Genomic DNA, 17,692 nt, shown 5'->3' with positions numbered 1-17,692 from the left:
AGCACTTAGCGTCAAATTAAATTTCTGAATCTCCGATAACACCCGCCATGTGAAATTGGACAAAATTTCATCGAGCTCCCTGTAATTTTCTTGCTATATTTAGACTCCGTTAGCTCAGTGGAATATGTTGCTTTCGCTTGGATGCAAATTAAAATCCAGCGCACCCTCCGATTAAACCTTGCCGTAATTTAGGCGAATAAAAGTCTTTTTGCAATTGTATGAACAAAAAATAGCAATAATCGTTATTTGTTTAAGAAAGTACATCTCTCCGGTACTTTCAGAATTGTTTTAGATTATATTAGTCGATTTTAAACGGAGCTGATGGCTTCAAGTCACGTCACTTGTAAGAATGTTTTAAAATCAATGAATGTCTTTTTCACACTTCTCTTCTGGTCCTAAGTCCCCACGGCGGGGCAGATGGTAGACACAAAGTTACGCAATTCCTGTCTGTCACACTTAAACTAATAAAAATGAAAGAATACTGGAAAATGACTTACTCGAAGAATACGTAATAGACAGTAAGTAATGTCATAAACCTCATGCAAAAGCCGAGGAGCGAGCTAAGTGAATGATTTAAAATAAACTAGGATGACGTCGGCGCCCACAACCACTTCCATGCTATTTACCGTTCCATAAAACTATTATGGATAAAAATAGCACCACATACCTTTCGTTAATTTGATTCAGCAATCACAAAAGAGTTTTGCTCCCAAGAGTGCGCTGTGTATAATGGATACCGTAAAACGGAACGCGGTGAGGTTTTCGGCGATGTAAGTAGAAAAAAATTCGTACAAGAAGACATTACAAAGTCTCTTGAGATCGGGGAAAGTGCGTCGGTGTAATAGAGTTATTGATTGTTACTTGTGGGGTTTTAAGCCTTATGGTTATTAAATTGATGGTTGATTTACATTGCCCTTTGTCATGGGAAGTAATGGTCAAGCGAGACTAATAGATTAACTTTAATATTAATAGTCATTGGGAAATGACCTGTTAATGTTATTGCGGGTCATCAAGGTTCATCCATCATATTTTGTTGGTGTAATATTTCTTATTAAAGAAAAAGAAGCTAAAATAATCAACAATGGCAAGCTTAAAACCATTGTATAAAGTACGCTGACCATGCTAATGTAAAAACAGATTTGTTTTTTAGCATTTATAAGTGGACAGAAAACTATTTTTAACTAGTTTAAAATGAAACTGGTTTGCGGGAAATAGCAGCAAAAAATACTAGACACAGACACGGTTTTACATTGAAGTTCCCATTTTTCTCCCTAAGCCCACCAACCTCATTTGTTAGCTTAAACGAATCGACCGAATACAAACAAAGCTACCGATACGAATTAATCGTGGATTCCTAATTTACATCGAATGCTTAATTAACAGAACAGAAACGAACGGGCAGCGGCAAATTTGCAATATCTGCGATACGAAATGACTTTTAGAGGAAAACATAAAGTTTAAATACAGCAATTATCTGGACATCAAAATATTGGATTTCGCTGTTAGAGATGAAGTAGCAAAGATTAAAGAGGCTCTTTAGCAGATAAGACAAGAGAATTCTGTAAAACGAAATTGATATTTAAACTTGAGTATATACTGTCACAGTGTCAGTTAGTATTGTTATTCAAACAGAAAACTAATGAAATACATATGTGCCATATTATTGAACCACTTCAAAAACTAGGTAGGTTGAATTTTTGTTGCTACACAGGTGATAGGTTTTAAAACATGATTGTTTAATTCCATATCCTGGCATACTATTTAGATGATTATAAAAGTGTAAAAACCATTTTCAAGTATACTTCGCCTAGTAATTACAAGAAATATAATATTCTAAGTTATTACACCAAGATTAGCGCGCATTTTAGTAATCAAATACTAAACTTGGAGAACACCCATCTACAAGTTTAGGATCGTAAATAGCCATTAAATGTTCCTTATCTATTTTATTATTTACCTCTTTGACACTTACAAGTGTACTTAGGTCAGACAAATTATGCTACTAAGATTACTAATTGTTACAAAGTAGTTATTTGCCCCGTCTTGGTTCTCTCTAAATAACCCGACACGAAGTAAATAGCGCCAACAAAGCAATTAAGAGTCCCTTTCAGCTTTATAAGTTTCAAGATGTAACTTATATTAATAACCTTTTATTTTTTAAGTTATATTTTATATCTTTTAAGGGGTATTTTCAAGTGTTTCTTAAGAGTAAACACGTTTTGCGTTCATTGTTTTTTAAATATTAAAACTTTTAATATAATGTCATACTTACGTCAAATATTTAAATAGTATACTGAGAAGTTGCGATTTACAGATTATGATTGTTTATTCTATGATCCAGAATATTAATAACGTAAATTACTGCTTAGTTATGATTGTTAACAGATTGACGTTCCGCATTATGATGTATTTTAAAATTCTAAGCTAAGTAATATATTAATTGACTCTTTAGCGTTTTTTACTGTTCTTAGTATTTTTATTTTGAATGTCGAGTTCGTTATGATCAAAAAATAAAAGAGACTATACTAAATAATATCTTTTTATTAACTAAAATAAAGACCATTATATACTTACGGTTTTAAATATTGACTAAATAAATGAGCCGTCCGGAAAGGTTATGGCAATGTTGGAAAATGCATAAATCATATATAGTGTTTTAAAAGAATTTAGAATAAGCGATTAAATGTAACTTATACTTGAAATAACAAAGAAAATTGTGATAAAATATTATTGGATAGGACTGGCCTTAGTTTATAAAAGAATTGCATTAATTTCCATTGCAATAACCTCTTCGGATTTGTTTTCGGTGACAATTGTTGAGTATTCATCAAATTTGATTCCGTGGCAGTATCTTAACACTTAAAACTAATTACTATCATAATTACATGACTAAGTAAAGATAATGAAGTGGAACACTTCTACACTTTTGATGAGATTTTGAAAGTAACACACGGCATTAGACAAACAATTTGAACTAATGGGGAAATGAATGATCTAGAATGAATTGTGCTGATGTGTAGATTAGATGAAATAAATGGTAGTTCAATGGAGTTTTTCTATGATGCTGTGAAAAGCAAGGCAAATGGTGCTATAGTTGAACATTTTGCAGTAATGAAAGTTGCAGCAAAGCATTCTAATAACTAAATTCATGATAATTTTTATCTGATAGTAATACTTCTAGACCTAACAGATTATTAAAGGTTAGGAAGTATCACTACGGAATAGCAAAAGCATTTTAAGATGCAATAAATTATAGCACGTACAGCGAACGTACACACAAAGCAATATGACGATATAACTGATTGCCTAATGCAGTGCATAACTATGGTGGGCGATATCAAAACGATTGAAGATAAATTTTATTCTGGTTTTGGTTAAAATACAGTAGGCTCTTAAAGTACTTATAAGTATGTCCTAACTTAGTTCCTGGGCCGCTGGCGACCTTGCTGCTCCTGGTAGTCGTTACCCGGTCGCTTCTGTGGTTGCTGTTGACCCTGGTGAAAACATAAAAAATAATTTTAATAATGTTTTATTTATTTTGTATCGCGACCTTCTTGGTACAGTGGGAGTAAATGAGTGTGAAGCTGAAGAACAATGTTTTGTTTGAAATTTATTTGTCCAGGGTTAATCCAGAATAGATGACGTAAGACATAGAGTCGGTTATGCGCAAAAGTATATTCCGATGTGCATAAAATATTTTTTATACACAGGCAAATGAAAATACAATATATATAATGTAACAATAGTAATAGATATTCAAAAAGTACGCCTGAATTTGGTACTATTTGCGTGAATATAGATAAGAGTAGTTTTACTGCGGTGAAATATGACCTTTCCTATACATTAACCACTCGCGGTTTACCAAAATAATATACGAAATGTCCGATTTCACATTTAAATTATACATTTGGGAGTACAATTGAAATATTGCTCAAATTAATATAAATAATCTTAATGTTTGAAGGTACAACAGAATTGTAATCAGAATGAAAATACGGGGACGCTACTGTTTTAAGCCGGTTTAAATATTCGTGTTGAAATATGAGTTTAACGTACTGTGAATATCATATTTTTTCAAGACATTTTCTTCAATTGTGAGAGGGAAACGTAAAGTTGCTCGCTGATTTAATGTTTAATTTACATTTCTTCCTCATTTTCTTCGAATCTCAAAATCATACAGCACATTTTAATATTTCAAATATTAAGGTTTAATTAACTGGAACCATGTTGAGGTATTTGGAGAAACGAAATTTTCCATACATAAACTTACATCAAAATGTCCACACATCTCGCGCCAATATATAGTTGAATATAAATACAATTAACGTTCAAACATAAATTCTCGATACTGTGTAAAGTAAGACTCTGCATTCCATTGGCTTTGTCCACCACTATCGCGATTCAAACAAATAATTCATTGGAGTTTATCCTTTGTACTCGAATAATCAAAGCAATGGCTCACTTACACCTATCTGGTGTGGGTAGATCAAGGTTCGACTGGAGTCTGCATTCGGTCTTTTACCACATTTAATCAAGATTACTTAGTTCGATATGTCTTGGATAGAAGTTTAGGGTGGCGTTCCGAGAGAGACAGTGTAATCACAATTTTGATAAGCAAATTGGATTAAAACGGTTAGAGGATGGAAAGCCGTTGACGTAGATGAGTAATATATTAATATATTCTTTGTCTTGTTTAATGTATTAAAATATTTAGTGGTGCCTGAAAGCTACAGTCTACACCCATATTCTAGTATACATACATAGAAACACGCTAAATCCCATAATCCTGTCTTAGCTTTGGTGTTGTCACGTAAACGTAATCTTCACTACATCAAACTGCCACAAACCTATTTCAGACCTTATAGTATGAAAGCTGACATTGTACAAAGGAATCTGATCTATATTGTACATACCTGTCTCAGATCCTGTTGGTCTTCCTCTGGCGGAGGCGCTGTGGTGGTGGGGACGTCACACTCCTCAGTAGGGGGCACCACACATCTCAGCGAGCGTCTGTCGAACACGAGCATGGCAGGGCATCTCTGCAAGCGAGGGTATCCTCCCTGGCATTGCCAGTACCTATTGCAGGATTTGCCGAGGGGCACGTTGCCATTGGGGTCTTCGTTGCAGAGAGCTGGAATGAAGGAGGTGAGGCTATAATACGGTTGATTTAGTTCCTACCTAGCAGATTTGAATTGCAGTTCTCTAGAGAATATTTGCTTTGAAAATACAGTAAACAAGTAGAGAATATGTATGAAGATTTTTCTCAGGTTTTGATATTAATTGTTGTCTACTTTAAATTACTGCAATTAATTAACACGGATAAAATACACCGCAAAAAAATATTGTAGTCAGTGACGTAACTAATTATTTTCTCGGTTGGCTTATCTTAAGTTAAAGCCTTGTTAAAAGTTTTGATCACTCTTTACTTTGCGATATTGTTTTATGAAACGAACAGAACAGCCAGTAGTTAGCAACGGGGAAATCTAGTGCTGTAAGGGTTTAATAAACTAATAACATAACAAACTCGTTAACCTGTTTAGTCTTAGAAAATGCAGTAAGAAAACAATAGCAAACATGATAAAAAAATCATTTGGTCTCGTTGCGACTTTTTGATTTATTGCACTGTAAATATAAGAACTGATATATAAGGCTCTAAAAATAGCGGGCATCACGACCCTTTATACAGGAAATAATGAAAAATAAAGCAGTATTTGAAAGTAATGAAACAAAACGGAGACCCGTCTACGGCGCGAGTGGATTTTCCGATAAAAGAAATATCACCTTGTTTTATCAGACTTGATACGGAATTTTCTATTGAAATTCCAGAAGAAGGGGATACCAGATTTATCAAGAATGTGTGCTCTTTGCAATATTATAATATTAAGGGGGAATAATTTTGTATGAGATGGATGAGGCATTAGTCCACCACGCTGGCCTAGTGCGGATTGGTAGATTTCACACACCCTCGAAACTCTTATAGAGTACTTCTCAGGTAAGCAGGTTTCCTCACGATGTTTTCCTTTGGCGTTAAAGCAAGCAATCATTGACAAAGAATACACACATAATTTTAGAAAAGTCAGAGGTGTGTGCCCTTGGGATTTGACATTGTGTATATTAGATGGAAACCATCAAACACTATTCGGAAGACACTTAGCAATGTAATTTTTCCAACTCATTATGTCATGTCGGAACGTTAACTATCCTCTTATTTCATTAACATTGTTACCTACTCCCCACGACATTGAATCAAGGTGAAATGCAACTTCCAATATGCATACGAAGTCTGAGCTAGATAATAAATTAAAGACAAGGTAAATTAAGTTCCGTGTTTGTTTTTACGTGATGCGATTACACAGCGATGATTGGAAATAAACAGTACTTTTGAATGACTAAAGAATTTATTGTTATAGGTAGCGTGAATTGTAGAGAGGTCATATTATATATTATTGTATTGCCTTTAGCTTAAGGGGCCGTCGAAGTATTACGTAAGCACTAAAGTGGGGTGGTGGGGTCAGTTTGTAGATTTTGGATAGGGTCATGGGGAGGACATAGGGGATGGCAGGTCTGAACAGTTTATTTATTTATTTAAATATAAGACACACCAACGATTTATCACAGAAAAATACAAATGAAGGATCCACAATATAAGGTACTTATTCTAGGTGACAAATCTTTACAGGTGTATACAACACTATTGGCTAAATATTTTTTGTATAACAGAAAATTGAAATCAAATATAAATTATCATTTATAAAATAAATGCAAACTTAAAATCTTTTGAAAATACAAAATTATAACTTAGTCTAATTAAATTAATATATTAAATATAACACAGGTACAACATAAACTAGAATTACAATTGAAATAAATAATTATATATTTAGAATGTAAAATAAAAAAAATAAGCTTTGGAATCTTAAATAATCATAGAAGAATTATAAAAGAATAAATTAATAGATATTATCACTATTACTGTTCAAGATTTCATAGCACCTCCTGCGAAATTGGCAAACATTATTTGTAGTAAAGATATCGATTTCACCAAGGGGGTTCATCTCGTTATAGGACTTTGCTAGTCTGTTTAGGGGGGCATATTTGCCTAAATTGGTTCTACTACGAGGTAAAGAAAAAGTTTGGGATAAAGGGAATCTTGGTAAGGAACGAGGAACGGAAAATTTTAATCGCGACAACAATTCGGACGATATCATGTCTCCATGTATCAGTTTGTATAAAGTTATAACATCGGCCGCTTTACGTCTGGTTTCCAAAGAATCTATCTTAAAGTTTATCAATATTTATTAAAAAAAAATTAATAAAATTTAATATAAAAAAGATAATGTGCTTTTTTTAAAAAAAGAAATGCACTATAGCATCTCCAAAACGAAAATTTTCTGTAAAATTCTTGAAATATTTGTACGAGAAATTCTAGTGCCAATCAGACTATAATAGGTGACGAGCAAAACATTGACCAAGACTAATCGAAACAAACAGAAGTTGATTAAAATAAAACCAAAGCAAACAAAGATTTTCCTGAGGAATTTCTAATAATCAGGTGTTCCCAGCCAACAATGGAATGAACGACAATGACCATTGGAATCGATCGGTCATCGGTTTGAATGCCTAATACATCAGACACTATTGTTCGTACAACTAGAAACGTGCACGAGGAACGTGAAATGTTTATTTTATAAAGGTTATATCGTGATTGTGCTTTTATTTTTGTTTTGTTACACCGCGTTTTTCTTTACGGGAAACGATGGTTATTGTGGATTAAAGTATTGAATATTTATTGGTATTGAACAATGTTTAAAGAAATAAAGATTTATCATTGGGATAACAATTATACCCATTATGCCAACAATGGGAACTCTCAGTCAGTTCCTTGCTCCAGTACAGTCATTGATACTGCACAGCTGATTTTCATGAGGGACCCAGATGACGTACGGACACTAAGTTGCTATTAATTACACAAACAGGAAACAAATTCACACAAAAACACATTAACAGTATTGCAATACGTCTTATACGTATCAATGTAATGTTTAATCTTTATGGATTTCTGTACTTCGCTACAAACGTGATCTTCACTATGCTGTTATAAATTATTGGTATATTTGAATCGATGAATGATTATCATTTAGTATAGCTTCTACTAAAATCCTATTTGATCCAATGACGATATGAGAAGGCAATCTAGAAACGTATTGTCAGTCGTAAATTACTGTAACAATGATATTTACATCACCTATTCGTCATATGAACGAATTATTACAAGCAATAAATATATATCTGTCCCCATCAATCACAACTCCACTTTCGTTTTGTGTCAACGGCCTGCGATCCAAGCGGCTCCTGTCAATTACACAGTTACATAATGTCTCATTGTTACCAGAACAGATTACGCGATTATACACTTTATTACACGAAGCAATTAGCGTGAAAGTTGCGTTATGATTGATGAGTGTAACGTTTTCATTCAGAATTGTACTGATCGATAGGGTTGCTAATGGAGGTTTTTAAATATCTTCGATTTTAATGGCATGTGTCACTAGGCTGGACAGTATATTGTCATTAGTGGAAAAATTATACTATGTAATTACTAAAACTTGTCTTAAAGGTAAGTTTTAATTATAAGTCGATAATTAATTTGTCAGTCAGTGACCTTTAGGCTATTGTGAATATAGTACATGTAATGAGCACCTACCTACCTCAGTCGTATTGATTTGCGAACTGACTTGATTTGTTACTGTCGGCGTAGTGCTGAAGCTACATTGTAATTATTATATTTAGGTACGAATAACCTTGTGTTTATTGAGTTTTCATTTAAATTTATATGTTAGATGATAAAATACCTCGTTTTTATATATGTATCCACTTAGATTAAATAGTGGTCACTCTAGTGGCAGAATTTTTGATCTTCCAAGTCTGGTACCATACTTGAGCTCTTTACAACCCAAATCAGGAATTATTTAGGCACTACACGTAATAGCTCTTACGTTTTCCAAATTCATGTCACGTTAGGGCCGTGAGATAGGATTAGGATCCCAAACAAGTACAAAGAACGAAAAGTTAAAATAAAATTATCCTACATTCGTGCTTTCCAGTAAAAATATTTAGATAAGACAGCCCTACTGGACCAATGGGCTCTTACTTTATATTGTGTTATGAATGAGGAAGATCATTATTTATATAAGCTTTTCATGTCAGTGATGCAACGCTCTTTGTAGAGCCATTACTTGAGTGTTCGTTGACAAATTCTCATGGCGCTTGAATTGCCGAAGGTCGATGATCAATCTCCGAGATAAATGATGGGAATTCGACCATTCACGACTTTTTAGGCCATATTTTATGCAAGTGTGGAGTGTTTCTTGCATGGTGGGATTAGTAATTGACTTATGAATGACATTTGTTATGTGATTATTACAATATTATTATTTTTTCGATTTGTAAAACACACATGTTTATTTTACATCTACGGTTCGTGTAACTTATTGTTAAGTGTTATTTTCAAGCAGATTAGTTTGTGGTTTCATTTTGTAACGCAATATCAAAATGATTCTGCATAAAATTCGTTATAAAGGAAATGTTTTTAATTGTTATGTTCACGAGACGCTGTTTAGTTTTTAGGTATATTAACAAGGCCATATACTGAGTAGAAAAATCATTGTCTTGGTACTTACAGCTTAATAACATCGGGAATTATATCAATATTAATGAATTGAATATGGTAATGTAAATATTCTGCGTATTTGCAAACATCAATCTAAAGTCAAGGAAAACATCGCAAAGAAATTGCTTTATTAACATGAGAATGTGTTCCTAGTAAATGGTTTTATCTTTCAGTATTTGCAAAGGCATTGGTTGAGTGTAATCACAGGAGACAGTAAGTTATGATAATTTATCAAGACGATTTTCTTATTCATGTTCTATCTAATACAGTAAACAAGCTTCATGTTTAGTAACAAATAGTTATTTTAGTCAGTTAAGTGTAATATTATATAGATTTTTGCTACGAATAGTATTCAACTTGCTGCTATTTTTTGGAATTAGAAGTTACCTAATGACAACGTATTTAGAAGATACTTCTATCACCGTCAATAATTTAGTGGACTTTATCTTTGATACCTTTTATAGTTCTTACTTAACCGTCCCACAGTTTTTAGTAAAGATATCAAATCAATGACGTGGTCATTTCATTGTATACTGCAAAAACTTACGATGTTTCTGACAGCCGTCGACATTCTCTGGCCAGTCGCAGGAGTGCGCGTTTTCGTTGTACAGCAGCCCGCCAATGCACAGCTGTTCAGTGGCGGTACCGTTCCAGCACGTCCAGTACCTGGTGCATGAGGTCTCGTGCCCGAAAATGCCGTATAGCCAGTCGCAGTGCTCCGTTCCGATCGGCGGGTCTGATGGAAGAAAGTTGGTATAGCGTTGGTAGATGTTATGGAAAATTCATCTTAAATTTCCAAGGAGTATGAACGTGTTTTAGGTAAAAATATCTTATATAGAGTTGGTAATAAACTAAAGGTTATGTTTATTAGTTATGAAAACTAACTAGGAATATAATTTTCCCAAGTATAGTATCATAATTTGTATATTGTAGCATCTAATAGCAACTCACCAATTACTGAAGTAATAATATGAATAAGTATCAGCGGATAACGAATAAGTGTGTTGCATCCAAAATACGCAGTTTATTTGATGCATGTAAGGTCATATTTTTTCTTTACTCATAATTGAAATTAAGAATCGTGACGATCATAATCCTAAAAGGATTTTTTGTCTTCGTAAAGCTGTACTTAAGTTTTTATTCTGAGATCTTTTGATTTCCTTTTATACACTTACCATGAATTTATGATCATTCGCGGTATTTATAGAAACACAATTAGATAGGGTTGTTAATGTATTAACGCGGTGGCTTAATGTCACGATTGCAGATTGTAATCCAGCTTTATTATTTATTCTACGCCGTTAAAAAGGTCAGCGAAGTCGCTGCGCAAATGGTAGACTTAATGCTCGTAGTTTTTGTAGACGAAGACGTAAATACAAATATTGTAATTGGATTTAGATTGCTTTTTATTCGCTCTTTGAAATATGAAAATGATCTAGAAATATCAAAACTGAAACGAAGTAAGCTGAAAGCATGATATCTCATTACTTTCAACATATTCAAATTATAACTTTGAATAGTTATTTCGAATCGAATCTACATATAACGAAAAGCCTCTGAATTCCCACGGCACTAAATCCTAATTTGGGATCAGCACTGTTAGTATCTTAACATACTGGCTTTATCAACATGAGAAACTAATAAAACGATACTCACTGGTTTGAACCTTGGGGTATTCGCAGTAGTTCGACCTCCAAGGGTAGTCACAGCCTTCCGTCACTCCCCTGTGCTTGCCAGCAAACACCAGCCCATTAGGACAATCATACTGGATGGACTGTCCGTTGTCGCACTCCCAATACTTGTCGCAGTATTTGTCGTCTGCCACTACCCTGGACTTCGTCTTGCAAGGGTCTTCTACTTGTGCACATGATGCTAGAGCTGCTGTAGCCACGAGCACTGGAATAGGAGAGAAGATTTCTTAAATGTATATATAAAGAACACTCACAAAAATAATGCTGGGAATAAAGAATGTTAAAAACTATGCCTTGTTTTTTATATACAAGCTTCTGAAATAATTATATTTTTTTTTATGGTAGGGACAGTGGAGTCTAAACATTATCCCAATCTACAAGAGATGTGTCCGTCCATGATATTGAATATTATGGCTGTTTGAATAGCTGTTGTATTTCTTGATGACCATCTGACTTAGTTTCATCAAACCGAATTAAATCTTATATACCCAATAGCTCAGAAGGGCAGTATAAAAACATTGCTAAACAATCTGTGGTATTTGATTCGCTATCACGTCATTTTATCTGACAATGCCTGCGGTCATTTCGCACTGTTTTATATCGATTATGTCATTATTGTCTGCAACGTATTGTCCATTGATAAACGTAGCTATTATGTTTTTTACTTATTGTTTAAAGAAACAGTCGTATTGTAGTCACTTGTATTCATTAATCTTCTCACACACTATCATTAGTTAGGATTTTTTAATATTTTGTTTGTTTTTTTTTTTTATAACTATAGATATTTTTGTGCTAAAATCAAATTTACTTTCTCTGTAAGCGTAGTATCTTGATAGTTATCAATCAAGGTTTTGGCAATATTGTGATATGATATAACAGTAAAGACTAGCATAATGGATTTGGGAAACTTCCTTTACCAATGTTAGCGTAGAATAGTTGAGAAGTTAAATTTACATGGTCTCATTCAATAATATAAGTAGATCATTTAAAATTCCTTCGTCGACTGTTATAACGTCTTCAGAATATGCATGTGACATGGGAATATGTATGAGGGATGAAGTATATCACTTCTTCGGTATAATATTCAAATTTCGTATTTTTGTTCACGAACATAAAGTATTTTATTAGATTTTTGCGCGAAAATAAAGTGTACATTTACAAAAATTACAAAATACATTTTCATTGGTATATAGAAAATTATGATTTGCCGCAACAAGAAGAGATAGCCTTTCCTTTACTGCAGTTTTGCGAAATGTAATTAATTCATTGGTGACAAGGTTCATAATTAAACGTCACTTATGGGCTTGTGCATATCTGATGAATTCCAACAATCTACATGTGATTAAGGGTGACAACCTATTTAATTATTTATACGTCTACCAGGAAAACGAAGGTTATCTACAAAAAATTGGGTATAATGAATTACAAATGTTGTTCTTTGTGTCATTATTTACATATCATTGCGATATTATATGTTTATGATGTTTTGTATTGCGTTTTGTTTCATATAAACGTTCTTCTCGTGATATTATCTCAATGGCTAGACATACGTTTAGATATTATGTGTTTTTGTAGAATCTTTTTCTTAACTTTAGTAGTTAATTGAAATTTTTGGCATTAAAAACTTATGGAGCTACCGAAAGTATTTTGTATCGAAGCAAGAATCGTAATGTTCGGAGCCGACGTATTGTCGCCGGCCATTACAACGGTATGCAGCAAAAAGACAATCGATGAAAGCGACACATTGCACTGATGATGTCTGGGCGCTACATGTATATTATACAAGAACAAATGTGTTGCAATTCGCTGTAATTTGTCTAGCAACAATCGCCTTTACGTCGATAGCAAAATAATTGAAATGACCATACATAATAAATACAATGCAAGCCTCCAGCCCAACCAGTCCGTTAACAAGGTCGCCCGAGGCCGGCAGCTATTTTCAACCGTATGGTATTCGTAAATAAATTATTGTCGAACCACATGACCAGCAAATAACGTGACCAGTTCGAAAATACTTGATTATAGCAGATAATGACTTTTTAGATGTTGATGTAGGTGTGAATTTTATTCAGTTGGGTTCCCACGAGCCGTGTTAAGATTTGAAATAGATTTTCTGAATTGGTCTTGTTGCCGCTCCTATATCCTTTTGTAATAAAAGCAGTAAGAAAGTTATTTTGTTCGATGTAATAGATGCTGGATGTATGTTCAATGTAGCATTTAAAAGGGCAAGTGTAGTATGCGATGCATTAAGGAATGACGGATTCACTGAAACATTAATAAACATAAAAGCTGTTAACAAAGGAACAAAAGATAAAGTAAAAATTTGAGAAATTAATTTTCATGAGAAGGGATAAAGACTTTTCTAATAATTAATGGATTGAACGTATCGATATTGATGAAATAAACAAAACATTTTATTTGATACGCTTAACTAATTCGCTATTAATTTTACTTAGACGGGAAAGAGATTCATTATTTGCGTAGTTTAGCAGATCGGGCAAAAAGTGACAGAGATAAAGTACGTCCGCCCTCTGGCGTCACAAGCGTCTTGATGACGACAAATAGATAAAATTCTTGGGCCGAGCGCACTTTGATTTTGCATTTATGTCGTACACATTCCTTTATAATTTGAAAGGTAGCGGTTCTTAATAGAAATTTTTGAAATACGTAATTTATTGCAGTGTTGTCTGATATATTTGTCCGAGGAGTAGTATAGCTTTCAGGTTTAATACGTGAGTCGGAATTATAACAAATCATTTTTTTCCTGTCGTTTCAATATTTTGTATCCTTCTGAATATACAAACCTTCTTTCAATCCCAACTAATTTTATGAAAGATAATAAATTCAAAACTTTGTTCTTTTCTTCATTATTAGGTATTTTTTAATTCAAGACTCATAACAAAACGTTCCGAAGGACATAATTTTTTTTCTCCATGCTCTTTCAATAATCATCATTTAAAAAATCACTTAAACGTTATCTTGTGGCTTAAAGAAACTGCGTTAAACCGACGTTTCATCATAATTTAAATCGTTTGTTTAGATCTCTGCCTTACGAACCGGGTGCATCGACATAAGCTAAGCCGTCTCGGGGGAAAGCGCTCGCATTAGTGTAATAACACGTATCATTTGATTTTATGAACAGCTCGTGACGATACGTAATCTACTCTCATAACTGAGGAAAGGAGTGTTTGTACGTTGTGTGGGAACTTAATGTCTGTTTGGTATTGTATATAGTTTAGAGACAGAATTGTTTGCAGTATCTGGATTTTGAAAGTATAGAATGATGACTAGTACTTTTTGTAAATGTACAGCAGAGTTTATTTTAACATTGATAATACCATCGTTTTTCTGAATATTCGGACTCGAAATGAGTGTAGGGTTTAATTTCCTTAAAATCGATATCTGCCAATGAATATATAGATTTATAATTTATTCAATAAATATTAATTTACGTTAGCATTTTTGATTGTAAGAAATCAACGGGAAATGCCATCATTGAATTCGTTCGCATGAAATGACGCTCGACGTTCGCAGTTTATTAACGTCAGCACATAATGTTCAAAACGAGTATATAATTGTCGAATGTTATTGCCTTGCGATCTGATGAGAGTGTTTATTACTATTTTGTTGAATAAATGGAATGTGATGCAATGGTCCTTGCGGCGTCGCTTTAGGCGCTTCTCGATCAGTAATTTCGTGTTAAGGGTTACGTTTGGCAACAAATAAAATATTACGAACATTGAAAGATCAATTTTGATAATGGTTGTGTATTGTAGATTGGTTATAATAGGTTTAATTTTTTTTTACAGAATCATTCGTTTCATCATGCGTTGTCAGGCAAGTTGCTTGCCTAATGTGTAGAATACACTATCACACACACCATGCCTTTAGCCTCGAAGGCGGAGACAGAGATGCAACCTGAGAATCCACTTTTCGCCAAGTGTGTTCCGTCATAGGACGTGATAGGGGGCGAAATTATGCAATATCAGGTACAAATTCCAGACTCCGGGCCGAAAGTGAGCAGAAAAACTCAAATATGATGTCGTGTCATAGAGGCAAAATACAGCATGACACTGTGCTATGTTCCTAATACTGAGACATTTTAAAATCTTAATGCACTATATGGCACTATCTTTAAAGTCATATGTCTCTAGAAATAGTCGAAGTGATGGTACTTAACACCAAGGAATATGCTTCCTAGTTGACACCAAGAAAAATAATATTAATGAACTTGTCTAAAAAATTGTTGTTCTCTGTATCATGTACTGTAGTTTATACCTTAAACTGATTTTGAAAAGAGCAACATCAGAGTTTCTTGCTCGTTCTTCTCCGGTGAGATTTGCTTTCCGAATTGGCGATAGAGTTAATATTGACGGAATCTGAATAACGTACTCGTATAATATTTTATAGGTCCAAATAAATTATTTAATTTCGAAGAACTCAAGAGAAGAGTCATGCCATCTATTAGCATTAGGTTTAGCGCTAAAACTAAAAACGCAGGGGGGACTACAAGTTTAGATGGCTCCCAAGCCGGTCTAGAAAGCATTTAGAAGTTTGCTAACTAAAATTGGTTGGCAAAACTTTCATATTTATCAGCGTTTAGTGTGTGCGGTGTGCAGCGTGCACGTTCATTGGCCTAGGAAAGTTACAGAGTAAACAAACTGCAAATCTAGGGTTGTCAAGTATCTCGGTCCAGTGCTCGCTCGGATGACGCTATACTCCCGAGTATCAACATTGGGCCTTAAGACCTGTGAAACCAACATAACCATTCCACTGTCCCTCCAAATGGTGGTAGCGACAACGTGTTTTTTCCCCGCGAAAGAAAAATAGGATTGTCAAGTATGAGTCAACTGAGATATGACTAATGACTATGTTGAAATATGTTGGTAAAATGTACAAATAATTTTTCATACGAATTATACGTTGCATAAAGAACGTGAAGTGCGTAATTGCTGATAGTTTTCACATAAAAAACTATTTTTTTTGTCGAAGTGACCTCACTGCATCTGGTGGTAAGTGGAGTGGGGTCCAATAGAATGACGACTGACGAGCGATGATTACCCCTCGATAGTCGATACAATTATGCCGGCCTGCTGGAACAGGATATACATACACAGGCTGGCTGGAACGCCACACTTACATGGGCCACTATAGCGAGTTTTAACACCTTGTGTATGGCGGTCGCCAACCGGACTCATATGTATATTCTACCACTGGCATTCATATATGCATTTTGTGGTAAATAGCGGTTTAATAGTACTCTCGTCATAGTCGAGTTGTATGAACAACGCGACGGAAAGCAGTGATTAAATACTATCATATCCGTGGCTCACCTGTCCTCAAGTAATAATACAATACTTACCTATTCAGGGCCCTTATTCTGTATGATAGTGTAAACGCGTAACGCGGCCGTGTCATGTTATCTTCGAGAAATGTGCGTGGAATGGTATTCTGTAAGCCAAATTTCTATAGTCCTAAACATGATGCGTTGTGTTACGTGCTTGTTACACACTGTCAAAATAACGTGCGGGATAGAGAATAAGGCCCCAGTTAATACAAATAGCCATGTTATGAAATGATTTTTGTTCATTATAGATATCCATAACTATGGTATTTAAAAGTCAGCAAACTTGTCAGCTTGCGCAAGTCGGAAGCGCTTTCTCCGGTGGAGTCGCGGGCGCACCCTGCACGTAACTTCGCACCAACTAAAAACAATGTTACATGTCGATTTGTTAAGCAAATCCGCGTTTGTCAAATAAGTTTCGCCTTTATCCATAAGTATGGGCCTGATTTGTATAGTTGTTGAAGACTATAAAATATTGACCGTTTTCATTGTTCTTTGGGATTCAAATTGAGTAGCACCTGAGTTTAATACGTCAAATGTTTAATTCTACAAAGATAAGGAGTGGGTTGAAATATTGTATATAAACAGTTCCCAGATGTATAGTGTATTATAAGTTCTTTTTTTAAAATATTCATGTGCATAGTATTTTAATTATTTAGGCTCCAGCCAATGTAAATGTAGTGACATCTGAATATAAACCAATTCGCTGCTGAAACTATAGGAACGCAAAAATAATTCTCATTGATTCCAATACCAACGAGAGATACCTCTTTTTGTTATTATAATATTATTCTTTATAATAAAACATATTTACACAGATAAGTAGCAAACAAACTCATTTAGATTTTTATACGCTGTTAATCCGTTGCAGATACGCTCTTAATGCTTGTAGCCCACGGATTAAAGTTAAATTGAGTGAAAATTGAAATACATGCAAAATGTCCCGTATCAAGACGAGTTAATGGACTCAATCAAACTAGATAGGGC

General features: G+C 34.2%; 1 protein-coding gene across 2 annotated transcripts in view; it reads right to left on the bottom strand.

Annotated features, from left to right (window-relative positions):
• Nucleotides 1-2,523: 2,523 nt before the first annotated feature.
• Nucleotides 2,524-17,692, bottom strand: part of LOC115443322 (protein obstructor-E) — a 48,843-nt gene continuing 33,674 nt past the window's right edge. For both annotated transcript variants that reach the window (XM_030168679.2, XM_030168678.2), the window contains exons 3-6: nt 11,327-11,566; nt 10,218-10,406; nt 4,914-5,131; nt 2,524-3,494 (exon numbers count right to left, since the gene is read on the bottom strand). In XM_030168679.2, coding sequence (XP_030024539.2) covers nt 3,420-3,494; nt 4,914-5,131; nt 10,218-10,406; nt 11,327-11,566 — 722 coding nt within the window. In that variant the 3' untranslated portion in view covers nt 2,524-3,419. The remainder of the gene's footprint in view (nt 3,495-4,913; nt 5,132-10,217; nt 10,407-11,326; nt 11,567-17,692) is intronic.

Source organism: Manduca sexta, chromosome 28 (genome assembly GCF_014839805.1).
Source record: "Manduca sexta isolate Smith_Timp_Sample1 chromosome 28, JHU_Msex_v1.0, whole genome shotgun sequence".
In the NCBI taxonomy this organism is placed as follows: domain Eukaryota; kingdom Metazoa; phylum Arthropoda; class Insecta; order Lepidoptera; family Sphingidae; genus Manduca; species Manduca sexta.
This window is presented reverse-complemented; position numbering and strand designations above follow the sequence as displayed.